Source organism: Thermobia domestica, chromosome 15 (assembly GCF_964235325.1).
Source record: "Thermobia domestica chromosome 15, izTheDome1.hap1.1, whole genome shotgun sequence".
NCBI lineage: Eukaryota > Metazoa > Arthropoda > Insecta > Zygentoma > Lepismatidae > Thermobia > Thermobia domestica.
In genome coordinates, this window is record NC_137468.1 from 131,951,652 (window position 1) to 131,979,289 (window position 27,638).

The window sequence follows — 27,638 nt, forward strand, 5'->3', positions numbered from 1 at the left end:
TCCATGGTTTTAGTAAGAACTTTTTTTTTTTAATTTTTTTTTCAAGATGTCCATACAGTAAAAACAGAAAAGGACGTTAATTTTGTTTGGATCGACGTGCAGCCATGGAAGGAACTAAGTTGACACAAATTTCAATGTTCGACCTTTCAGAGACTATTGTGGAAAATTTGTAGGTAACACTAAAGTCTAATTGGGCGTTGAAAGGTTCGAAGGGTGGGGAAAATCTGAACCACTTGCTAGACGTGGAGATGGTGACCGATACAAGATTTGAATTTCCATTGTCAGTTTCAGGTTGTAATTCATCGGCTAAACCATCATTTAAATTAATTTTTCTCTTCTTTTCTTCAACAATGGCACTGCTTTGACCCACGTACTGTCTTCTTTTCTTTTTCTTATGACAAATTGATCCATTTCAAACAATAAAACAACACTAAACACAAACAAGAGATGAAAAACTTCATATCAACGTTATATTCACAGTAACACTCATAAACACAGCTGTCTAAATAACGTTACTGTTGGAGAAAACACACTGCAAAACAATGTCCTTTCAAAAACAGTGGCGCATTTGCGCACAGCCCAGTTGACGAAGTTCAACAATACATTAGAAACAGCACGCAAAAATACCTACATTACCCGCACACGAAGAAAAAGGTCTTTTTAGGCAGGTTTTGAGTTGTATTTCCGAAGCTAAACAGTGTTGTAAGTCTTCCATCAATTGTCCAGGTTGGCGCAGTAATGGTAGTATTTTTACGCAAAGCCGATACAGCAAGAGTCGGTATATTAAATTAAAAAAAAAAATCCACATTTTCTCTTTTCTCTTTGTAATGCTATAACTGTAGAGGGGAAAGGAATCTTTTTAGATACTTAGAAAGCGACTTTTTTTCTTGCAGCTACCACTTTCTTGGAAGACTAAAGATAAAATCTCAAGGCAGAAATATTTGAAACTGAACATAAAACTTTTGATAAGTACTAAGTCAAATCCAAAATATTTTTGCCTTGGAACCAAGTTGTAAATCTTTCACAAAGCGGTAGCTGTTCAAACTGAAAAGACACATTAAGAATTGTGTACTTTCAATTAGAATCTATACTATTTTCATAAAAATACTAGCCCACACACAATTAATTATAATGTCAGTGATAGGCTATATTTTGCCAAACATTCCGTACAATAAAGATTCATCTCACACTGCAGAAATGGTTATGCTTCGTTTTTCATTATCATTTGACCATGAAACAAATGTGCGGTGTTTCGATGTATAACTCGTTGAGATATAATGCTTTACTTTTTAAATTTTCAATACTTTCGCGTACTCCTAAAAAATGAAATAAAAAAATAACGTCCATTTTAAAAAATATTCCATTATAACTCAACAATCTTCACAAAATTTGGAAACGATCAGTGGAAACGGCATCTTTCCAGAGCTTGTAGTTTGCGAGATATCATTGTTAACCCTCAGTGGTCACTCTGGGGTCTGACAGACCCCAGATAAAGTAATTTTTGATCTGATTTTTTCTGTTGTTTTTTTGAAAACTTTTCCATCCATGTAAATTCAATTGGTAACACTGCCTGTTGTTTTGGCTGGTAAACTGCGTCAATTGCGAGCTGTGTGCTATATAAGATGGTTGTGAAGTGTGTTTGGGGTCCAACAGACCCCAGTGTGACCGGCAGGAAGCGTTTGTTTCTTTTGTTCGCTTTCTAATTCCACCTATTTTCCTTTATTTCTGACATTTCTATTCATGAAATATGGCTCAGAGTAAGTTAAAAGAAGATGAAATACTTGAACTTTTGCTTGCCACTAATGATGGTGACAGTGCTATAGAAGATTTTAGTATTTTCTTAAATCACAATTACCAAAGCGTTAACCTTTTCAGGACCAACGGCTCAAGCGCTGAGCCAGTAATTTAAACCTCCGTAGTTCGGCTCCTAATTAACGTAGAGAGATGATTTAGTGTCTATCTCTTCAGGAGGGATAAAACGCTCCAATGGTGTGCATTTCATCCACATCAAGGGTCTCGCAACGGAAAGGTAGGGGGGAAAGTTGGATGTTTTAATTCTCCTCTCCCTCAGCATTTAGGGGAGAAACTCTCCCCAAAGGATCTACAAGCATAAAGAGTGGCATCAACAAAGATAAATGAACATACTAACTAGTGATACCCTGTGTATGGCCATTGAGCTTAAAAGGGATGAATCAGAGGAATATTGAATTTACCCTCTTTCAGTGTTTATTTTTTTACACCTGAAAATTGTGGGACGCTGCCAACACAGTTATTTGCCGTACGCCAGAAAAATAATATGGCATGTACGCCAGACATTCGGAACAATCATATAAAAAATGAAAGACGAAGATACAATAGCAAGGGAGAAAAAAATTCGGAACAACGTAAATATGAGAATCATCCTGTATATATATGAGAATCATTCTGTGTATATATATGAGAATCATCCTGACGTTGGCAGCCCTAGCGACGCCCCTAATTGGCACAGAGATATGAACGATATCTCGTTGAAAAGCTTATGCGACACAGATTCTAATGAGATAGCTTTTGTGTCTCCCGTGCCCAATCCGTAAAAGAAGAAGAAAGTAAAATGTTATGAAAAATACTCTTTTCGAAGTTAGTGGGGCTCTGGCAACACTATTATTTGTCGCACGCACGGGGGCACAAGAGTTACCTCGTTGAAATCTGTGTTCCATGAGCTTTCCAATCAGGTATGGTTTATATCTCTCTGACAATTAGGGGCGTACCTAGGGCAGCCAACGTCAGGGTAGACCAAAATATTTCATAAAATATATACAGGATGATTCTCTTAGGAAACACGTTCGGAATTTTTTCTCACTTGGTATTGAATTTTCGCCCTTCATTTCTTTACGCGATTGTACCCATTGTCTGGCGTACATGTGAATTTTTTCCCTCCGTACGACAAGTAACAGTGTTGCCAGCCTTTGACAAGTTTCCAAAAACAAAATAAATTCTCGTTTTTAAAAATATTCTTCTTTTTCTAAAGGTTTGGCACGGGTGGAACAAATGTTAGCTGATTGAAGTCTGTGTTACATAAGCTTTACTACGAGGTATAGTTCGTATCTCTGTAACAATTAGAAGGGGCACTAGGGCCGCCAACGTAAAGGTCTATGATTTTTTTGAAATCCCTGTCAGTCCTGAAAAGGTTAATTTTACCATTCTTCGCAAGATAGTGTATGGGAGTTTTTTCTTTCATATTTTGTATAACACATGTTCGTTATGTTGGTATATAATATGCATATATTTTATTACAATGATTCCTAAAGTGTTGAGATTTTTAGCTTTCTTTTTTTCTTTTTTTGATAAAGTGAAAAAACGTATTTTTCCTTCTGACTGTTAATGAAAACTGTTATAAAAGTAACCAAATCGCTTATAAGTGCAAATTTATTGCTTATGGTAAATAGAACGTATCACAGAACAGTAAAAAGAAAAAAAATATTGCAAAAATATATTTCAAAAATTAAATAAGATAAAAAAGGTGGTAGGGTTCTGTGGACCCCAGTGTGACCTCCGTGTCACAAAAAAAATAAGTGTGACCACGGAGGGTTAAAAGAATTCGCCACAATCATATAAACTTTTCTTGACCACAAACATATAAACGTATCATTTTAATATATAGATATTTCAAATTTTATTTTTGCTGCAAATGAATGTGTGCACACTTTATGGTAGTTTTCGACGTAGCTAATACAGTGTCGCCACTTTCTGTACTACATTTATATATACACTGGTAATTGTTACAGAATTTTCTTCAATGAAACTGAAATACCTTTCAATTCTAGGAATTATTAATTGACAATCGACGTTCCCATTCCAGTATTCTATCATTTTTGCCGAGATATTTGGGGAAGAATTCCTGCTATACAATTTTCTCGGGAGGGGGGACAATTTCCTCCTAGAAAATTTCTGGGGGGACGCGTTCCCCTCATCCCACGACTGGCACGCCCATGGCCTTACTTTTGTTTCCAGGCTCATAAGTAACCAATCCTAAGGAATCACAGTAACTTCTCAGAAAGAAGAAATCTTGAAAGCAGTATCCTTGAAAGAGCACAATCATCAAGAGATATGTGCTAGTTTGAGCCAGTAGCCATCATAACTTTCTCCATGGTAGAAAAGATAACTACACCATGAGAATTCTCAACGGAGTGTCCATTTAACCAGACTACTGACAATTAATTTCTTTAGATTCGTGGCTCTAATCAGTCGTTCAGACTAACTAATGTGCCGCAGCACTGCGATTGATAATTACTGAAATAAACTTATTTCTAGCATGTAGGGAAAAGTAGCCGATTATCTAATACCGACACTTGCACATTTTCATTAAACAGCGAAGCAACGCAATGCTTAGCACACCAATTTATTGCGCGAATAATGAGATGTTGACCGGTATTCTGTATATAGGAAGTTTTGAGTTCTAAGCTCGGGACTAGCAATCGACGTGGAAACACTTTTCTCCCTACAGGATATCGAACCCAACACCCTTTGCAAAATGAATAATGTACAATACAGCTTGTCTCTTTTATATTTTGGTTTAAATTGAGACATGACTGTGTCATTACCTTAATTCATGATTCCATGTCTAATTTCTGTCATCACCCTGAAACTAACAGTCTTTCCGTTTGGTTAACTTTTTCCATTTTTCAGAATTCATCCTAGCACCTAATTGAAAAAGAAACTGATTTCAGATATAGTTTTAGTGACCTTGGTTATCAATTAAAATAGAGTTCAGTTTATTCATTGAGAACTCACAATCATGTGGTTACACCCCAATGAAAGCATTTAGAGAGAAACTATTTCAGATATTGTTTCAGTGACTTCATTTATAAAGAAGTTCCAGTACTTATGAGTCTAACGCTGAGATAAATATAGAAATAAGGTTGAAACAGCGGAGAGGTGCTATAGGTTACTCGAAATAGATAATTCTTGTGCTCTTTTACAGTGAGTGTGTTGCCGCATTAAAACCCCTTAGGGGCCTCATTTTAACACAGAGAGAGATATATATATATATATATATATACAGGGTGTCACAAAAAGATCGGGACGGTGGAATATCTCGAGAAGTACACATCGTATCATGAAATACAAAAACACGTGGCAGAACCCAATAATTTTTTATTAATTATTATTGGCCGCGGTGGCTCAGTAGTAGAGCGTTCACCTCTGGTGCTTGGGGTCCTGGGTTCGATCCCAGCCACCGCCAAGTGAACTTTGTGGTGGACAAACACCGTGTGCGTGGGTTTTCTCGGGGTTCTCCCGTTTCCTCTCACTTTCTTCATTCCACCATTTCATTCATTAGTCATCATCACCGTCTCCTTTAGCCTAACCGGCATAACTGTGGGACGTAAAACAAAGATTTCATTTCATTTTATTAATTATTATTAATGTTATTAATGAATTACATTAATTGATGAGTATTATTGTGCACTATATTTTTAAACTAATGACATTCAAATATTTAAAAATGAGAAATACACCATAAACTTACCAAACAGCTAGCTTCAAATTAGGCGTATAATATTCATGGATATATTATGTAATTGTTACATTTAACAAACTTAAATATACCATTTATTTTGAAATTACATATACATATACACCCTCCATTCCAAAAGAAACCGAACGTTTTAAAAAAACAAAAAAGCAATGTACATTTTGGAACAAATCATTTTTATTAATCAATGTATTCCCCTTCTGCATCGATACACATATTTGCACGCTCCAACAAGTTGTCAAACGACTTCTCCATGTCCTTTATTGGAATGGTCTTTAGGACGGTGGTCGTCGCCTTCTCAATGGCATCAATCGATGCGTGCCACTTTCCTTTCATCGCCAAATGCAGTTTCGGGAACAGATAGAAATCGCACGGAGCGAGATCTGGTGAATAGGGCGGATGATGCAACCGAATAATGTGATTTTTGACCAAAAATTCAGTTACAAGTCGCGAACGATGTGATGGTGCATTATCGTCCAAAAGAGTCCAACTGCCGATTTCGCGATATTCGGGCCGAATACGACGAATTCTTGCCAGCAAACGCTTCATGACGCCCAAGTAAAACTCTCCAGTGACTGTCTGGCCGGGCTGAACAAATTCTTTGTGGATAATTCCTTTTGAATCGTAAAAACAAATCAGCATCACCTTAACTTTTGACTTCACCAAGCGACTTTTTTTGGGTGTTCCTTCATCCGGCGCTCTCCATTCAGCACTTTGCCGCTTTGTTTCGGGCTCATATTCAAAACACCACGTCTCGTCACCAGTTACAATCGATTTCAAGAAGTTTCGATCCTGCCGAGCACTTTTAACGATGTCTTTGCAATGCGCAATTCGATCAACTTTTTGGTCTTCGGTGAGTTTGTGTGGTACAAACCGCGAATTAACCTTCTTAAGGCCCAAAACTTCGGTCAAAATGCGGTATGCGGTTGTTTGAGGAATGCCTAATTCCATTTCAATAACTTTCACCGACGATTTTTTGTTATGTTTGATGAATTCACGCACTTTTTCGATGTTTTCTTCCGATAATCCGGTTCTGGGACGGCCTGATCTTTCGTCATCATCCAGCGTCTCTCTACCCGATTTGAATCGCCTGAACCACTTGTAAACCTGCGTACGGGATAGACACTCATCACCATATGCATTCTGTAGCATTTGGTGCGTTTCACTAAAAGTTTTACCCAGTTTAACACAAAACTCAATTGCAGCTCGTTGTTTGAAACTCATTTTCCGACCGATGTACACAACACACTGACAGTTGAAACGCAATAACTTTGTTGCCGTGTATCCAAATGTCATGACATTTATACCAGTTGTCAATGAGGGACTACGCCATCTACCGGTAAAATATTACAACAGATGGCACTAGTGCTACTATTTGTTTTCAAAAGTTTGGTTTCTTTTGGAATGGAGTGTGTATAACACGTATATCATGTAATAGGCCAAACAGGTGTAACATTACATGTCTATAGCCACATATACATAATAAGCATATGGCACATCGCGATATTATTAATATATCCGTTTCAGAGTATCTTGTTTGAAAAGCTAGTTGCATTAATGTAATACCTCAGATTTCATCCCTCAAATTACCGTCATGTCATGCATAATAACTTACTCTGGTCCTCTGGTCTCACACATTTTGGATCATACAAGCAGTACACTAGTTAGTATCTGTACACACACACTTTAACAAAAATATAATTATCAAATAATATACATTATGGTGATAAGCTTTGCAACAGTACTTTCAAACTTTCGCCGAGATGGTTACAGAAAAAAGATCTCCTCCAGTTCCTTACCAGAGAGTAGCGTTCCAAAACTGATGCAACGTTCCATCTTTGTACTGCCATACTGATGCGTTGTAGTAGAAAAGAGGTTGCTCTAGCGTCTCCTGATGATAAATAAATGCGGTGACCGACTTCTTTTATAAAGTTAAGGCCTTCGGGACCCCATGAACCACCTGATTCGATAGCTATAGCGACAAAATGATATTTGTCGAATAAATTGCTGTGCTTCTTGCTTTTTTCTATTTCACGTTGAGCAGCCACGTTGCCGAAAGAATGTAGATTTAAAGGGGTGAAGGTGTCGGAACAAGTAAAATTCCATAAAAGTGCTTTTCCTTTCTTCCACGATATTAGGGTCATACCATCTGGCCTCTTGCCGTCTGCACGACTGCATCCCAACGGTTCGCATATAGAAGGAACGCCTGCTGAAATTAGTGCCCTCATGATAATGTCGTTGACGCTAGAGTGGCGTGAATGTCTTCCCGCACTATTGGCACAGGAGAGTCCATGAAGACCCTTCTTGTTTACGACACTTCTACAGGCATGACATCTGTGTTGCTCGCAAACATCTGCTCCCAACGCAGTGCACTGGCAATTCGAAAACTGTCAATGGGAAGATATAATCCTAAAGAAGGTGACGGGATAGCATGGAGCCAAGCGCCTGCTTCTGTAGCGCTAGCTAGGAGTCTGGCCTTATCTTCTGGATTATCGGATGACTGAAGTAGAGCTGAAAAGTGATAATTTATAAGAGGATCGTCCCAAAAGGATTGTAGTCCTCTCTTATCAAGATCAGGGGGATCTGATCCCACTATAGATGACCACTTAGCAATGCTATCGTTGACATCCGAATTCGATACTAGGCTAAGATCTTGTTGGAGAATGGTCTCGATCAATGGCTTAGCGCCATAGAATGAAGACAAAAAGAATGAAATAGCCATGGACATGGCACGGCAAATGCCGAGACCTCCGTGGTTAACAGGGAGGGACGCCTGCAACCAAGAGTTATTGTTGAGTGAACAATTCAGGATAGATTCTAGACCGGTTTCCAAGGCGTTGTCATAGCATTCCAGAAGATCAGCATCCCGCCAAGAAGAAGCACAGCGAAGAAAGTATAGCAGCCTTGGCATGGACAATGAGGCACGTAGTAGGTTAAAGGCAGAGTGAGATGAAATCAAGGAAAGACGTGTAAAGAAGAATTCTAATTTAGAAATTTTGTCTTTTAATATTGTTCGTCTTGCCTCATTAGATAATGCTGCTCCTAATAAGCTGGCGTCATCTGTCGAAATTCTTTGAATCCCAGGCGCGGCTTCGTCAAACAGCTTGAAGAGGTTATTAGACTGCTCATTGGAGACTTCGAGAAAGCTGACCTCACATTTGGAGAAATTCATTTACAATCCGATCTCCTTAGCCCGTCTACGGATCATTTCTAATGTCTCTAATACTGTATCCTTGTCTCCAGCTATAGTCCCGTCATCCAAATACCATATGTTCAGTGATTAGTGCTTTCAAATTAACCGGTCACGTTAACAGACATAACTGTAGATTTTGGGCTGACAGCGATCCTCATTGGTCGGTTGAAGCACATACCCAATACCCTCAAAAATTGAACGTCTGGGAGGGAGTGATGAACACCTCCATAGTTGGACCATTTTTTATTGACGGGAATTTGAATGCTGGGAAGTATGAAGATATGCTGCGGAATGACGTACTTTCAGCAAGATGGTGCGGGCCCGCACTATGGTGTAAATGTTAGGCTATTTCTGAATGAGCAATTCCGCCAAAGGTGGATTGGCAGAAGAGGTGAAATTGAGTGGCCAGCTCGTTCTCCTGACTTGTCGCTACTGGACTATTTTCTCTGGGAACATTTGAAGAATCGTGTGTACGAAAGGAAGCCTACCAGCTTAAATGAACTTCGGCAAAGCATTATTGACAAAATTGCACTCATTGAACCCAATGTCATTAGGGCTGCTGTAGATGGATTCTATCATCGAATAGGGGGCGCGGTGGCTCAGCGGTAGAGCGTTCACCTCTGGTGCTTGGGGTCCCTGGTTCAATCACAGCTCGCGCTGTGTGGACTTTGTGGTGGACAAACACCGTGCTCGTGGGTTTTCTCGGGGTTCTCCCGTTTTCTCCCACTTTTCATTCCACCATTTCTGTCGTCTCTCATCATCACCGTCTCCTTTAGCTTAACCGGCATAACCGTGGGACGTAAAACTTAAAGGTTTCATTTCATTTCATTTCTATCATCGAATAGGGAATTGTAATATCGAACAAGGTACGCAATTTGAGCACTTACTATAACACACTGGTTACTGGCGAATATCGTAGGCACCAACAAGCACCCCGACGGTGAGAGGCGAGGTAATGCACCGACAGAATAGACCCAGGAGGGAATATATAGCTACTCAGGTACGTTCACGTAGCTGTTCCTGTGTAGCACTACAAGTAGTTAATTTATCGCCTGTTGCTACATCTGATATACACATTAGGACTTTCCACTTCAATGTGAATGTTTAATTTTAAACGTTAGTTGTTTCTCTGATTATTTCCTGGTAAGGTGACTAGAATAAAATATTTTCGATAACAATTCGACATGTCTTTTTGTATCTTTTGATCGGAAGCGCATTTCGTGCATTACAACGATAAAACATAGTTTGGCCACTACACTGTCATCTCTCAAGAACACAAAAGAACATTCCAGATAAATTGTATATTTGCGTGCTTTCCATCTGAATCTTCAATCACAACTGCTGGGTCCTATTTCAAATTTCCAAATTGCCCCCTCTGTCTCACTAAGGTGTATCCAATTGTTTTCATTTACACACACACACAGTTTAGGGATCAAACTCATTACACCCATATATTTGTGTTTAATTTCATGCCCAGATGCGTATTTCTCGAGATATTTTCCTGTCCCGATCTTTCTGCTGCGTTACTCAATAAAACAGATTTTTCGCGATTACAGTGCCATCTGTCAATAATACACAAAAATGTTTCCAGTAAAAGTTACGTATTTTTGTGTGTAGTATTTGAATCTGCAAGGGGTCCCATTTAAACTTTTCAATTTGCCCCTCTCTGCCCCACCTTAGGAGGCGCCAAGGAGCATTGATTTGCACACACTTAAATAGAAATCGAAGAAATATTTGACACGTATTTTGTTTTTTCATGCTCGGACGTGTATTTCTCGAGATATTTTCCTGTCCCAATCTTTCTGCTGCGTTACTCAATAAAACAGATTTTCGCGATTTCAGTGCCATCTGTCAATAATTCACAAAAATGTTTCCAGTAAAAGTTACGTATTTTTGTGTGTAGTATTTGAATCTGCACTAACAACTGGGGGTCCCATTTAAACTTTTCAAGTTGCCCCCTCTGCCCCCCTTAAGGGGCACCCGGATGAATTCATTGTTCCACCCCGAAATAGAATTTAAAAATATACAGGGTGTAAACTTAATTTCTGACCCACCTAGAAATTTTATGAAATGTATTAATAAGTAAGAATACAATAAAGAAACGTTACACATCTGATTTATTTGAAAAGAAAAATGTCCAATTTATCAGTAATCAGTACTGTTTCCCTGACGTTCCAAGCATTATAAGATCCTAGTTCGGAAACTCTTCCCTAGGTTGTGACAGTCCTCTTGTGTGATGACGGACCACTCTTCCTTGAAGCGTTGAAACAAAGTTTCTCTGTTGCGTTGCCTTGCTTTCTGAAACATGCTGTCCTGTAGTCGAGACCATACGTGTTCAATAACATTAAGGTCCGGACTATTACCTGGCCAATCATTCCACACTCCGGGGAACTCCTTGGCGATCACATTCATCGATGCCGTTGTTGTGTGACATTTGGCTCCATCCTGCATCAAAATCGCGTACTGCTGAACAGGAAACATGATGGGATTAGTAAGACACGCTCAGTAAACTGGAAGTATTTTATCTCGGTAGTATTGGGAGTCAATCGTCTTTCCTTTCTCAACAACAATAAGGTCCGTTTTCTCATAGCTTGAAATTCCTCCTGCCACCATAATCTTTAATCCGAACTTGGGCCTCCGTATAGGAGGGATCATTTCAGGAGACGAGGTTCGAATCCGATGATTTTAGCGGTTCGGTACAGGAAAGAGCTCCACCAGACTCTCATCGATAAATAACACGTGAGCACGTTTCATCTGTCCCTCACGAGAGACATCAGCAAATCCTTCATCTTGCAGTCTGTTACAAAAGTTGTAGCGGTCGGATATATTTTTCTGCGAAAGCAGTGGTTTTCTAGGCTGGACATAACATTTTCTTCCCCAGTCGGTAGTCTGAAGATATTTAGAGACTGCCATGTGACTAATCATCTTTCCCTGAGATTGATCTTGATCTTTCTGAGAAGTTCAGTCTTTTAGCTACAGTTCTTGTTCCAACATCTTTAACCCATTCCCGTATTTGCCTCTTTGTTCATGGTGTAACTTTAGTTGACTGCCCTGTTCTTTGTGCATCCTTAACACCCCTTTCATTCTTTCGCACCCACTTCCTTACAGTGTTTCGGCTAATTTTCAGTTTCTTAGTTATGTTTCGGATAACTTCACCACCAGCACTAAGCACTTGAATTTTATGGCGAAGCATTTTTCTATCTGTTGACATTGTACTGTATTGCACGTTGTACACTTGCACTTAAAAATATAAGTGTACACTTTAAAAAGCACTTCACTTACTTTAAAAAGAGTACAGGTGGCGCCAAACAAATACTCACAATTTTACATTGGCTGAAGCAGTATCGCTGGAAGTTTTACAGTTTACTCACTAAATAATGTCAAAGACAACAATGTGATCTTTTGTCCGATAATGAACAGTATTGATTACAAAATAGACCTCGTTATGCGCAGTATATGTAAACAAGACAGGTTCGTGATAACATTATACATAGATAAACACAAAAAATGGAAGTGAATAGATATGAAAAATTACTCGGTCAAAACTAACCTATCAAAGAGTGGTAATTAAGATATGGAACTTTGTAGAGGTCAGTTTGATGATCTACGAGAACTGTGTAACGCGAAAAAATTAAGTAACTTAAAAAACAGGGAGGGTCAGAAATTAAGTTTACACCCTGTATTTGCCACGTTTTTTTTGTATTTCATGATACGACGTGTATTTCTCGAGATATTCCACCGTCCCGATCTTTTTGTGACACCCTGTATATAAAAGAAAGAAAGAGCGACCAAATTCTCACCATTTCCATATAAAAAAAAAGCATTTCGGAATATTGAACTGAAAACCAATCGAAAAAGAGTTCTGTCTTCCTTACTAAAGCACAATTTAGTCTTTGAAAGTGGTTTATCGGGATCTTAAACTTGTTGTGGACATTGTTGTGAAGATAGTAAACTTGCTGTCTAGAACCACGATCCAATTTTGAATACTTTCTTACTCGCATTTACTTTTTACGCCTCTGACTATATTTCAAAACCGTAAATCCAGTGGTATATAATGAGAACATTGAAAAGTAGCCTCCGTATGACAAATAGTTGCAGACAAATACACTACACACATTTATTGTTATTACGCGATTTACTTAATTTATATTTAACATTAACGTATTATATATCGACGTTCTGTCAACATTTATCACATCTCAGATGTTATGTTTTAAACACAATAATTATTTATATCCTGAAATGACTTTATGAATATATACAGCTGATTTATTTTAATGTAATTTTATATAATTATTCATGCATTGAGAAATCATTATTTATCAAAAAGTTCGTCCCGAACCAGAATCAAACTCACGACTTTATGATTAGAAGTCCCGCGCTTCATCACTAACCTTGTCGAACACCCTTGTCGAACTCCTTCTGAAGAAATATACCTGCATTTCCAAGATAATATCATTCAATCTGTTGCAAATGCTATTTTGTTTCCTCCTTTGTCTTTTTTCATTCTACTATTTATGCGAGATCTATGTCCGTTATCTTTCCCTTCATTCGAAATGTTCTTTTACGTATGGAAACGTAAGTGATAAATCCAGCACGTGCTCAACGTGAACAGTAGTTTCGAAACACTGTATCATTACTTATTTTAATGAATGTTCTTTTTTCTGCACTTGATAACATTTCAACACGTTTTATTACACTTAAAAGAAGAAAAACGTGCCGGCACAAAGTTTTCCCAATTGCGAAGGTTGGCTTGTGGTCTCGGACCTGACATCTTTGGTTTACTGTTTCCGAAGATACCTGAAGTTGGACTTGGAATATTTTAGCTCAAAACAACCATAATCAATGCGGTCGTCTCTTTTGGAATAAGGTGTACATAAACACTTTGTGTGTAGACTGTAAAATGGTAAAATAAATAGAGTAATAGACTGATAAGTTTGGATTATTCGTCAATAGTTCTAGAATAATATTTATGGAATGAACGTTCTTGCGGACTGCGAAGTGAGCACAAATGAAAAACTCCAGCGAAATTATTGATTTGGCAAGCAACTGGTCAAGATAGTGCCATCAGTGAACATATCTTCATGAAGAAGTGTTTGAACGGAGATATCTACTTAAACAATGTCTTAAAGAGACCCTTTCTACGATTTGTGAAATGACATGCAGTTAGATCTGGGGCGGAAGAAAAAATGTACACCCTTAATATGCAGTAATACCTAGTTATATCATAAATACTGTCACAAGTTTGAATGTGAATAACACAGAGAGTATTAACACCACGGCAATTTATATTGGTCATGTTTTACATTGATATGTTGTACACCTGACGCACCAATCATTTTTCGAAATGTCCCCCCTTGGCCTTAATGCAGGCACGAAGTCTATCCGGCCACTGGTCAATGGCATTACGCACCACGTCCATGGGAAAATTGTTCACTGCTCAGGTCAAGGATTGTTTCAGACTGTCGACAGATGGATGCCGTTTATGGCAGACCTTTGCCTGAAGGACTGCCAAAAGTTTGTAGTCCAACGGATTAAGGTCTGGGCTGCTAGAAGGCCAATCAGCAGTAGAAATGAAGTCGGGGACGTTCCGTGCCAGCCACTCCTGGGTTGTTTTCGCTTTGTGGCCTGGAGTGGAATCCTGTTGGAAGGTCCACCTTTCTCCAGGGAACATGGTAGCAGACAGTGGTTTCACTATAGGTGTTAGCACTGTGTCCAGCACAGGATAGCACTGTGTCCTGGTACACCTTGGCAGATGTTTTAACACCTTTTTCGCAAAAATGCAGCTGGGTTGTGCCTAAGTAGCTCACTCCCCACCAAACCATCACTGAGGCAGGATATGTGCCCTCTGAACCCTCTGTGCAGCTGCAGTAGATGACGTGGCATACACACGATCATTTTGGGCGTTGTAGGCCTGCTCAATTGTGAACACCTTTTCGTCAGTGAACAGAATCTTTCTGTGCAGATTGTTGGCGTAACGCGACAACAGTCTCTTTGATTTAAGGACACTTAATGTTTGGGTCAGAAAGTGACCAGTCCGCCTCTTATACGCCCGTAGATGTAGGTCACTCCTGAGCACACGAGACATGGAATTTCTGCTGATGTTCATCTCAGAAGCCATCACACTTTGTGTTCGAACAGAATTTCTTCGAATTCTTGCTGCGACTGCTTTCTCGACCTGCGAGGTTCGTACCGTTCGTGGTCTGCCACTCCTTGCGCGGTCAGCTGCCGTTCCAGTCTCGGTGTAACGCTGTATGGCGCGATATACGAATCTCTTGCTGATTTGTAGGGTTTTCAGGAGGTTGAAAATCTCACCTGCTGTCTTCCCGACCTTGTGTAGTGCAATTACTGCTACACGATTTTCGTAATCGCCCCACTCCATCAGAACTCAGTACAATATTAACGTATGACATAAACAGTCATACATACACTACATGCATCTTCTGCTTTATACACAAATGGCAGCAGCGCCACTCCAAACTTTGTGACAGTATTTATGATATAACTAGGTAGTAAGAATTTTTTTTTTTTTAAATTCGAACCAGTTTTTTCTTTACACGGATTATTTGTAAAGTGTTATTTAATTAAAATTTCAGGTTATCGTGTTCTTATTAGTGTCTTTATAATAAAATACGGGTAATAAATGCCAGTAAATGACATTCGAGAACAGAGAGCAAGAAGAAGCGGACGTGCAAGTAAGCTCTCTCAGACCACAACTAGAAGTGTAGGTGGCGAAGCATGTTGTGCCTCCCCCTAAAAGAAGATTGAGTGTATTCAGTGTGCATGCGGTTTGAGCCCAGCTCCCGCCGCTAAGAAGATAAGCAAAGAAAAGAGAAGATGAGCTTTCTGCCTCCTCGTCGTATAGCGTGCCAGTACTGTGTAACCCCCCCCCCCCCCCTCACTGGTCATTCCTTGCGGAATAGGAAGATCGCTCTGACCTGCAGAACCTCTGGGTCGCTAAGATTCGCACTGGCAACCTGCGTGTACAGCCTTTGGCGACAGTCGCGGGGTAAGAGCGCTTGTTTCTATTCCCCGGGGATTTCCAGTCCCCGCTCGCTGCCAGAATCAGACCGTAGTCGGAAATGGTAAAGATTACAAGAAACCATTCAATATGGTGTGTCCTTAAAGCTCGTTGGCTTGGAATTGACCAGAGATAAATGCAGCTTCACAATCACGTGTAGAATTGAATGTTTCTGTAACAGTAGACACTCCAGAAATGCATAAAGCTTATCGTCAAGTCTTCCTTCGTAATATAGTATCTCGATTGAGTACCATTTTTGCACGAGGTCCTTAGTTCAATTCCTGGTGGGAGAGCATCAAACGCAATACAATGATTTACGTCCCACTTTATACTGTAGATCTCCTATTTTGCTGCTGTCAAAGAAGATAAATGTAAACAATGAATTTCAGTTCATAGTGTGGGGTAAGATTCTTTATCTGTGATACGGAAAGTCACAGTCTCAATCGCAGTTTATGACCTTGTGGATAACCTACTTTTTTAGCCATCGTGAGTTTTTGTGTGTCCTGCGGTTTCTCATTCTACTAGTTCTTTGTATTATTATTAGTTCAGTTAGTTTCCATATATCTGATAAAGCTCAATAATCTATAAATCGTAATTGAGTATGTTGTAGAAAAGATTGAGGATATTAGGATTTTGACAGAGATAAGAAATAAGTTTCCGTCCAGTGCTAAGAATTCAGCTTTCATTGGGTTGAGTCAGTTTTATGAGTGTATCATATAAACCTGTTTTAACTTTTTCCATAGTGTACTGTTTATAATGTTACGTTCTATATTCAATGTTAACTATATGCGTATTCAGTGTGACACATAAATTTACTAACTAAGCTGTATTATTTTGCAGCAACTCCTAGATGAACTCCACGAACAAGGAAAACTTACTTCAATGTCTCTATGGGTTGAACTATATCCTATTATCAGTGCAGATCTCAGGTTCTCCGCTATGTTGGGTCAGCCAGGTATGATTTTTTTTATACATATATAAAATTAGTTACTAGAAAATACTGAAAATATAATAATGGCATTTCAACACTGTACCTACCTAGCTCTTGACAGTCCTCCTCGCTAGGCTAGTGACTGGCACGTATGCTTTTGGTGCATGAGGTCCCGAGGTGCACGAGAAAGTCTTGCAATATCGGGATACAAACTCTGGTCTTAACCTTGCGATTTATCTCTTGGTCCAACTCATCGTATAAGAAATTCAGAATCATGGATTGATGTAATACTGGTATCTAAGGAAGAACATGTAATTAGCCATGATCAGATCCATACATCTGGCATCTCCTGTCATGATATGTTATATACCGGTATATCTTACGAACTTCATGTACCGCAATATAAAACTAAATTCACCTCATACAGAGACTTTTAAGTACATGAATGAAGTAGACCTGAACATCGACGCTGGGTACTTGCCATGTTACTCAATAAACTGCCTGCCTACAATTGATGAACAGGTAAATACTCTGAATTCTTTAATAATAAATTTGTATGATAGACATTCCCCTGTAGTTAAGAAACGCGTTTCGCGACCTCCCATCACCATGGTTAACTGATGAGTTACGTTCGTTAATGGCATAATCATACAGGAGGCGGGTTAAAAATAATGATTCTTCCAGCACTAGCACAACGAACACCAATGCAAAATTCGAAAACTGTAGATTATTAAAAACCGCTGCACTCAAAAAGTTAGGAAGGCAAAACGGCGCTTTGTCTATGAAATACTTGCATCCGAAAATAAAGGAGCAAATCTTCGGAAACGCCTCAAAGTATTAGGTGTTGGAAGGAACATAGTCAATAACGGAGTTTACTATGCATAAATCGACAGGTGTCGTATCTTCCGGTGTGAATACATACAAATGTGTATTTCTATTGTGTATCTATGATCAATAATACTAACACTTATTTTAGGTAACATGTACATTTAAATAGTTTCGCGGGTGACTGGCAGACTTCTCCTATTAACCGTTTTTTCCTATTTGAAAACAAAATAAACGGTTTAAATTTTTCCTTTAACAATTTGTTTGTCAAAATTTTAGTGTGATTTTCCTTAACATATTTTCTTTAACAATTTTTATAAAATTTTAGTTCGAATGTTTTCGTTTGTTAAAATTTTTAAGCTTAAATCTCTTTTGTTGATAAAATTTTAATTAGGAAATCTTTGTTTGGTAAACTACTTTAGTTCCAAAATTTTATGTACTAAGAAATATGTTTCAAATTTTATTGACTGATTTTTTCTTCATATGTTACATGTAAACAAAAAATTACAAAATAGACAAAAGGTATGTGTTTGAAAAAGCTCACACAAAAATTTTATTCGATAAAATTTAGACAAAATATTTGTATAAAACATGTACATAATAAATTGTGTGAAAGATGGTACACAAAAATTGTTTCAAAAATTAAAAAAAAAAAAAAAAAAAAAAAAAAAACGAAATATTTAGTTTGAAAAATTTACACGGAGAAAATTGTTGAAAATTGACACAAAGAATTAAGTTTTAAAAGTTTTGTGTGCTGAAAACTTACAAGTTTTTACAAAAGAACCATTTTAGGGAATGGGGCTGTTACTTTAAATAATTCTTTTGTCAAACAAAATTCAACATAAATCATTAATTTGTGTGATGTACTATGTACTATGCTTCTTCAGTTACATCTAGGGATTTATACACTATGTGATCAAAAGTATCCGGACACCCCCAAAAACATATGTTTTTCATATTAGGTGCATTGTGCTGCCACTTACTGCCAGGTATTCATTATCAGCGACCTCAGTAGTCATTAAACATCGTGAGAAAGTAGAATGGAGCGTTCCGCGGAACTCACGGACTTCGAACGTGGTCTGGTGATTGGGTGTCACTTGTGTCAGAAGTCTGTACGCGAGATTTCCACACTCTTAAACATCCTTAGGTCCACTGTGTCTGATGTGATAGTGAAGTGAAAACGTGAAGGGACCCGTATAGCACAAAAGCGTACAGGCCGACCTCGTCTGTTGACTGACAGAGACCGCCGACACTTGAAGAGGGTCGTAAAGTGTAATACGCAGACATCTATGCAGAATATCACACAGGAATTCCAAACTGCATCAGGATCCACTCCAAGTACTTTGACAGGCCTGAGGTGAGAAAACTTGGACTTCATGGTCGAGCGGCTGCTCGTAAGCCACACATCACTGAGGTAAATGCCAAACGATGCCTCGCTTGGTGTAAGGAGCGTAAACATTGAACGATTGAACAGTGGTAAAACGTTGTGTTGAGTGACGAATCACGGTACATAGTGTGGCGATCCGGTGGCAGGGTGTGGGTATGGCGAATGCCCGGTGAACGTCATCTATCAGCGTGTGTAGTGCCAACAGTAAAATTCGGAGGTGGTGGTGTTATGGTGTGGTCGTGTTTTTCTTGGAGGGGGCTTGCATCCCTTGTTATTTTGCGTGACACTCTCACAGCGCAGGCCTATATTGATGTTTTAAGCACCTTCTTGCTTCCCACTGTTGAAGAGCAATTCGGGGATGGCGATTGCATCTTTCAACACGATCGAGCACCTGTTCATACTGCACGGCCTATGGCGGAGTGGTTACACAACCGTAACATCTCTGTAATGGACTGGCCTGCACAGAGTCCTGGCTTGAATTCTATAGAACACCTTTGGGATGTTTTGGAACGCCGACTTCGTGCCAGGCCTCACCGACCTACATCGATACCTCTCCTCAGTTCAGCACTCCGTGAAGAATGGGCTGCCATTCCCCAAGAAACCTTCCAGCACCTGATTGAAAGTATGCCTGCGAGAATGGAAGCTGTCATCAAGCTAAGGGTGGGCCAACACCATATTGAATTCCAGGAGTACCGATGGAGGGGGCCACGAACTTGTAAGTCATTTTCAGCCAGGTGTCCGGCTACTTTTGATCACATAGTGTATCTTCAATTTTTACTACCGTATAAAGCGACATACGCAAGTATTCATTTTCTACATGGTAAGACTTGCTACTTGTTCAAGGTTATTACACAATTTTAGCTACCTACTAAAGGTGGAATATGATAGATACTGTGTAAACAAAAAGTTCTGTTGGTCATAAGATACTCATCCATCAGACAGTATATAACGTGATAGAAAAGGAGGAAGAACAAGTGGTAGAAAGTAACAAATGAGAAGTTATGTGTGGAGCATAATATATATGCGCATGTAGAAGTTCAGTTAGTTGCTGCCGATCTGGTGCTTGAAGATGACTATTGCTTTACTGAGGACCAAAACTGAAAGATATGTGTCGTGATTTTAAGTGCAGTTGCACTTTTCTAGCCATAAAATTCTGTAAAATGTTCATTCATACGCCTCATTTTCAAATTTAAGAAAATTCTAGACCCCAATAAGCCTGCATAATCTTCATTCAGATAAGACCATTTTCTTTATGCCACGTTTTAACGTATCAGATTATCAAAAAGAGCCAGTTTATTTTAAAGCTGAACTTACACTTCAGAGTAACGTTGACGATGCACGTTGGAATCACAGAAGCATCACTTTTCATTTGCTACTTTTCAATAAATAAACCCTCTCTCTAAATTACACGAAACAGAACTATAAAAGCATTACTTCTTCTTCTCTACTTTTCAACACACAAACCCTCTCTCCATGCCACACAACATACGATGATCTAGGTCATGTGATTCACAACATTCAGAAAGATTTGCTTATATATATATATATATATATATATATATATATATATATATACACGCGTGGCCTGATCATGTGATGTTAAATAACCAATCAGAGCCGTTTGTTTTGCCTGTGTGTGTACTCCTAGATTGAATTTTGTCAGAAATGTTTGTTTAAAAACAGTAACGTGCTCTTCCTAAAGATGTATGATAGGTGCCTACCACACCTTTACACCTATTCAAAGGAACCACAAAGTACGTATCCGGTCGTAGGTATTCATCAAAGAGTAAAATGCACAATCATAGGACCATAAACACACGTCGAAACATTGAAATTGCATATTTTTGACAGTTTTTACCCATCAAAGGGAACGACTTACACCTATTCAGAGGAACCATAGGGGTACCTAACTGGTCATAAATACCAGTGAAAGAGTGAGGTACCCCTCCATAACACCATAAGCACCCATACATAAACATAGGGCCTTAAAACCTTACCTTATAACTTAAGGGGTTCGAGATTGGCCCATCTCACCCATAAAGGATCCACAGGCGTACAAAACTGATCATCTATAGTCATGAAAGAGAGTGAGGTGCACCTGTATAGGAGCATAAGGACTCACCCATAAGCACTGGGCCATGGGCGAAGATTTTGTAATCATTCTAATGATGTTTGTTGATCTGAAAAGAGAATGAGACTTGCTATAAGCACCCATGTTAAAACGTAAGGGGTACAAGGTTGGCCCACCCCGCCCATCAAGGGGAACCACAGTGGTACGTGTCTGATCTTTAATAGCCACGGAAGAGAGGTACTCTTCTATAGAACATAAATACCCATCGTAAAGGACAAATAGCATCAGAAACTAAAAATAATAATAATAATAATAATAATAATAATAATCGATTTTTGGCATTTTTTTTTTACCCCTCTAAGAGAACGAACTAAGATCCTCAAACTTTCAGAGGTACATACCTATATTGCATAGACCCGTACGTGCCTTCCCAAAATAGGTCACGTGACCAGTTAATGACTGAACATAATGTGACCCCATGACATACCACGTGACCGAGTTCAATGATGTAGGTCATGTGACCAATTTTAAGCCATTTTCAAACAATCAGTGAGAATTTGCCTGAAGACCAGCCAGTACTACTCTAAATATTTTCTATAAATCTGTTTTCCCGTGCGAAGAATGAACATTTCAGGAAGTAGTCTATAATACACGAGAGAATACGGTTAACATTTTATATGCTTGTACATTACTATGTTATCCATTTGCGATTTCTACTCCCTCGGAAATCACTAGTCTGCTTTTCTAATTTTACCTTTACTAGTTTGTGCTTTATATGTTTTATGGCAGCCATGTGTTTCGTGTTTGTGTACTGTTAATTTTGGAAACCAGGTATTTGCTCGTATGGTTAGTGTTTTTCCGTTTTTAGTTGTTTCAATTATCGAATCTGCATTGTTGTATTAATGATTGGGATTTTTTTATATAACTTGGTCAGAAAGAAAATAATATGTCGTGCCAAAAACTAAAGCGGTACAACTTCTTAACATTAAAGTTACATATCGTCGTCTGAGATTCAACACCACGTATCTCCAATTTTGGCGAATTTGAGTTTTTGATACCATTGAAATCAGCATAGGATGGCGCACGATCTGGTTAAGTAGCACACCTATATTACAACAAATGGCTCTGTTATTCCCTCGAAGTAATACCGCGTATATTGAGGCTGAAGCTAGTTTTTAAACAGTTTTTAGTCTCTCCTATAAAATTGGTGAAATGTTACGCAGTATTGAATTGCAGACAACGATATAATACTTAATACAAGAAATTGGATAATTCGATGAGCTACTATTTGCTTACTCTTTTAGCGTACCCTAATCGTATAATGTAATTACAAATTAGGGTTTTTTAACGTTGTATGTTCGTTTTATTTAGTTTCAAAGTAAATCGTGTTAAAAATACAGTAGTTAATAAACGCTGCTTGGAGGTAACACCGTCAGATTAAAAGTTCCTTAAAAACTGCCCCTCTTTATTCTTGGAAAAACTCAGTGAATCACATGAAGGAAGCAAACATTGTTGATTATACAAAAAATACACTAGTGGTACATGCAAAGATATTTCTATAAATGACCCTTAGTGATAAAATTTTTTACAATATTACTTATTAGCGTTTAATGAAAAAAAATGTATATTCAAAGATTAGACTTATACCAATCGATTGATTCCATTAAGCTGAATAAAATGGTATGGGTTAGAGTAAAGGCTCAAGGGTAGTTTTGGAGAAAATCAGGATATTTTTTTCTTCTTCTTTCAGTATAAACCTAAAAATAGAGACTGTAGACAATCAAGCCATCTGTTAAGGTATAACTGATACTGAAGTGTACACTTATCAAACTGTTCATTATAGCACTCTCTAGATGACAGTTCGTACTACGGTTAATGAGATCTAACATTTATCATTAACTCTTAAATTTTATTTCTGTTTAACTAAAGTAATGTCCAAAATTGGTACAGATATCAGTCGATAGATGATAACAAGCTGAATAATATGACAGCTTAAGAGTGAATTCTTATGCAAAAGTTTTGAGAAAATTGGAAAAGACAATTTTTATGACCTTATAAACAGTATATTGTTCGTTGCCAATAATAATAATAAATTGGCAGATTTTATTGTGCTATATATATATATATATATATATATATATATATATATATATATATATATATATATATATATATATAACAGGCATTTGCCCCACGGTTGTACTAATTTGTCCAAACCCTTTGCAAGAAAATCAAGGCTCTGGCTATTTACCACTCTCCTCACATTCCGCTTCTCTTCATCTGTTCCGAAACGTTCATCGTCCATCGGGAGTGTAATGATGGATAAATGTCTCATCCCCTGTCACAATACGCATGAGTAATGCATTGACATGTTGCTGCTATGGCATAAACCTTAAAGACTGCAACCCGTTCTGATCTGTCGGTTATCACCACTCAGTTAATGAGGAACCCATCGTGCACACGCTTTACGGTATTGCAGTTTCTTGTGAATATGATGGACTGTTCGAACACAAATGTTCAATCTTTCTGTAACTTCGCATACCTTAATTCAACAGTTTTCGTGAACAAGTTCATCCACCCTGCCAATATTCTAGCCAAATAGCCAGCCCTGAATTTTTTATTTTTTATTTTATTTTATTTGTTTATTTATTTTGCAAAGGATTTGGACAAATTGGTGCAACGGTGGGACAAATGCCTAAATTTCAATGGGGATTATGTGGAAAAGTGAGGAAAAACCCATCTACATATGTATATATAGTTTTCATTTTTTTTTTTTTTTTTTTTCAGCTTAGGGAAATTTGCATATTGAACGTCCCTAGTACGTAATATATGTGTAAAAGATACGCTGTCAACTATCAAATTGTATTCATTATTGTTTTTCTCCTAATGATGATGCGTATTCCTATCCTCGTCCTCTTAATCTATCAGTGATACAGATTTTCTGAACAGTTACGCATATATGATTTGTAAGTTGTTGGAAAGATTAAAAGTAATTTAATGTTTTCCTGTTATTTTTATTTTTTAAGTAATTGAAGTTTGTTAGATTTCTGTACATGAAATACTATGCCCAATATTCAATAACATTTGATAACATTACTCCTGTTTAAACCATAATTGTATTATTATAGGAGGATGAAGATATGGGAACTCAAGCTATATAATTTAATTTTATTTTTGCATTCTTATTATTTTGTATCGTAAATAATTATTGTATATCGTTTTCCATCATTGAAAGTGAAATACATTTTATCTTTTAATAGGTTCAACTCCTCTTGATCTTTTCAAATTTTATGTTGAGGATTTGAAATCCAGGTTCCATGATGAGAAAAAAATCATCAAAGAGATATTAAAAGAAAAAGGATTTGATGTTCAGGTACGTTTATTTTGAAACTCTTGGAATAAAGTCTATGTTGTGTTAAAATCTAATATCTAATTATTGCTAATTCGAACCATTTTGGTATAGCTTATAATTATTTTTCTCTTTTCCTTTTAATCAGCGAAAGCGACGACTAATTGGGCAAGTGTACAGCTTGACCAACTGTCCAAAATCGCACCTTGTTTCTTTGTTACTCCTTACCTTTTGATAATGGAACAATTTAAATCTTGTATATTCTTCAGTTTGCTGAACCTCCGTCGAGAGGCACAAGAAATACAGCATTACGTATATCAAGCCGATTAGCTGTAGATATCCGAATGAAAGGGAAGTAGGTGTTAATATAATCTATATAAATAAAAATAAAAGTGGCTATGTTTGTGACCAAATAACTCTTGAACCACCCAATCGATCTCGATCAAATTTTCAGCATAGATGAAGTTCGGGCCTGGGATGTTTATCATTTGACCTTGACTGTGCTACATAGGGTCGGGGAGAGGAGAGAAATAAAAATGATTGAAAATAACCGATATTAGTGCAGAATTCATAGTTGCCGGGCTCGCTGAGATGAACAGTGATACTTGCGATGCCTTTAAATCCAAATTCAGCCCTGCAACTTAGCGGAGAGGGATTTTTTTTTTTTTTTACTATCTAAAATGACCGATATCAGAGAGCGCTTCAGTAATAGTAAAAACTGACTGACTAACGGAACATATCGCTAATTTTTCTTATTTTAACCCAGCAAAGTGGATAATTGACGTTAGTAATATGCTAATAAAAAAATTTTAACCTCTACTTACATTGGTGTCGGCCCTTTCCCCTCCCCGAAGCAAAACCTAAAATGACGCTACTGCTTCAATATATGAACAGGAGTATATAAATAATAATAAATGAACAACGAATTCTAGAATTGGTTTCTTCCCGTAGACAAAGACGTTACTAGAGCATATTGTATGTAGTAGTAGTAATAGTAGACCTTTACTTTGTTGGAAACATGATAAACCAGATAAATTAGAACTGCTCATATAGAACTGTTCATAAAGCTTAGAACTGTTCATATAGATAAGGAATTTCACCAATAACTTTTTTAACGACTTCTCACCCAAAGTTGGAGTCTTTTCGTCCCTCGTTTAACGACTTCTTTGTCAACGTTTTGGCAACACTACTTGGTATATGTTAAACAGCAATCGTTACCTTTTATAAGGCTTCACATCTCTTTTAATTAAAACAAAAGGCAAAATGTATTCTTTATAGTAGTAGCTCATTATTTGCAGTTTTAGACTTCCAAACTATGCTATGGATAAATATGGGAAGTCTTATAGAGCGAATGTGTTTGTCGACAGGTATCATAGGGGAAAAAAAAAGCCTTTTTTTAAGGAGTCAGGAGTCTCAAGAATAGGTTAATCTCCTTCCTTAAGCCTATATTCAGAACGAAGATGGTAGAAATCAACCATTTCCGGTTTCAACATTGGTAACCATAGAGTAAAAATGGTAATAGATAGCGAGAAGCGATTTCTTGAAATGAATCAGAAACGCAACAGCGATTCCATCTCCACCCTTACCTTTCTATAAAAACGGAAAGTGGCAGAAATTTGCTACCACTTCTGGTTTCAATATTAACCTCCATAGAGCAGAAAAAGTATGAGATAGTGAGAAGCGAATCGAAATCAATTTTCCATCTCAAGAAAAAGCTTCGTGTTCATTCCTATCCCTCGGTTTAAACCAGAAGTAGAAATCAATCATATCCAGGTTTTACATTGAACACTATAGAACAAAAAACTGCTATAGATAGCGAAAAAATGTTTCTTGAAATGGATGCTGCTTCCTAAGAATAGACTTGGTCCTCATTTTTATCCCTCTATTCAAACTGTAATGGGAAATACAATTGTTTTTGTTTTCAGCAGTGATTGCCGTAAGATAGAAGCGGTTTCTTCATACGGATTCGGTATCGCAGCAGTAGGTTTTTTCACACTTATCGTAAAAAGGAAAAAAGAAAAAGAAAGAAAGTAGAAAACTATAATAGATACATAGATTCAGCGTCTAAAGAACAAGTAATTTCTTCGGCCATACTGTTCTTTTCGGACCTGAAGTTATAGATCTGCCACTTTCGACTTTAATATTGAACCTCATAATTTGGAAATCTTTCGTTATGTCATAATGTACAACACAGCTCACTTTATTATAAGAAAAAAATTGTATAAGAAAATAATTTAATTTCACAGTTATTAGCACTAATACGAGGTGTCTACTGATACTGGAAATACTTGAAATACTGGAATTTAATTTTGATACTGAAAATATACTGAAATTTTGATCCACATTCTTTATAATCTACCCTGTATTTTTGAACCCCAAAATTCCAGGGTAATAATAATCTTCCATTATAACTAGAATAGAATAATACGTAATTATTTATACAAATTATAATAAAACTTAATAATAGAGCAACTAGGGTAAAGATGCCCCACTTTTTCATTATCAATTTTCCACTCCTGCAATTGAGGTGGCGTTATTAAATTTATGATCAATTAAAAAACTGATGTCTTGTTTGTAACATCTCGAAAGACAATTTTATTTCAGTAAAGTTAAGAATTTAAAACAAACCATTTACAAAAACCTTTAAGTGGGGCATCTTCGGCATGCATGTTGAGGAAAGATGCGCCAGCTTCACAATTTTTCAAAATGTGTTCATAAACATCATAAAAACAGGCAATTATGCTTTTGTATCACTAATATTACTAACTTTAATTTCTACTATCTATTTATCTAATTATATTTAAAAAAATCAACAAAATGACAAATATTCTCCATGTGTTTTCTAAATCCGTATGTAAACAATGGATAAAAATAAAAGAGAAAAAAGAATTATAGACCTTACATATTATTATCATTTATTCATTTTTTTAAACGAATTCTTACGACCACAATTACTGCAGTGACATGCAGTGAACATACAGTTTAAATTCAAACCATTGTAATTATTAAAATATTCCAAAGCGGTCACACCGGAAATCGAACCCGGGACTTAGTGCACCAAATGGACGCGTGCTAGCCGCTAGAGCAGAGGGGAGGACGGCTTTCTTTCAAAAGGTAAAAACTTACTCCCTGAAAAAGTAATGCCTCCCCTTATAACAACTTGCTAGTTACAACACTGGAACACCCATGATGATATCTGATGAATTAGTGGAAATGCTCTTCATTTTGCAATGAGGGGGTAATTGATTAACCCAGAAATTTGCCTTTTCAAAATAACCAGATAAAGGAAGTTGTGACAAATCAAGTGTATAGCAAACCCCTCCCCCAGGGATACCTTTTTAGTTTTTTG

At 37.5% G+C, this 27,638-nt stretch overlaps 1 protein-coding gene across 4 annotated transcripts in view; it reads left to right on the plus strand.

The window, feature by feature from the left end:
• Positions 1-27,638, plus strand: part of Prp40 (pre-mRNA processing factor 40) — a 219,048-nt gene that overhangs the window by 132,038 nt on the left and 59,372 nt on the right. For all 4 annotated transcript variants that reach the window (XM_081740145.1, XM_081740142.1, XM_081740143.1 and 1 more), the window contains 2 exons: positions 16,567-16,681; positions 24,201-24,313. In XM_081740145.1, coding sequence (XP_081596271.1) covers positions 16,567-16,681; positions 24,201-24,313 — 228 coding nt within the window. The remainder of the gene's footprint in view (positions 1-16,566; positions 16,682-24,200; positions 24,314-27,638) is intronic.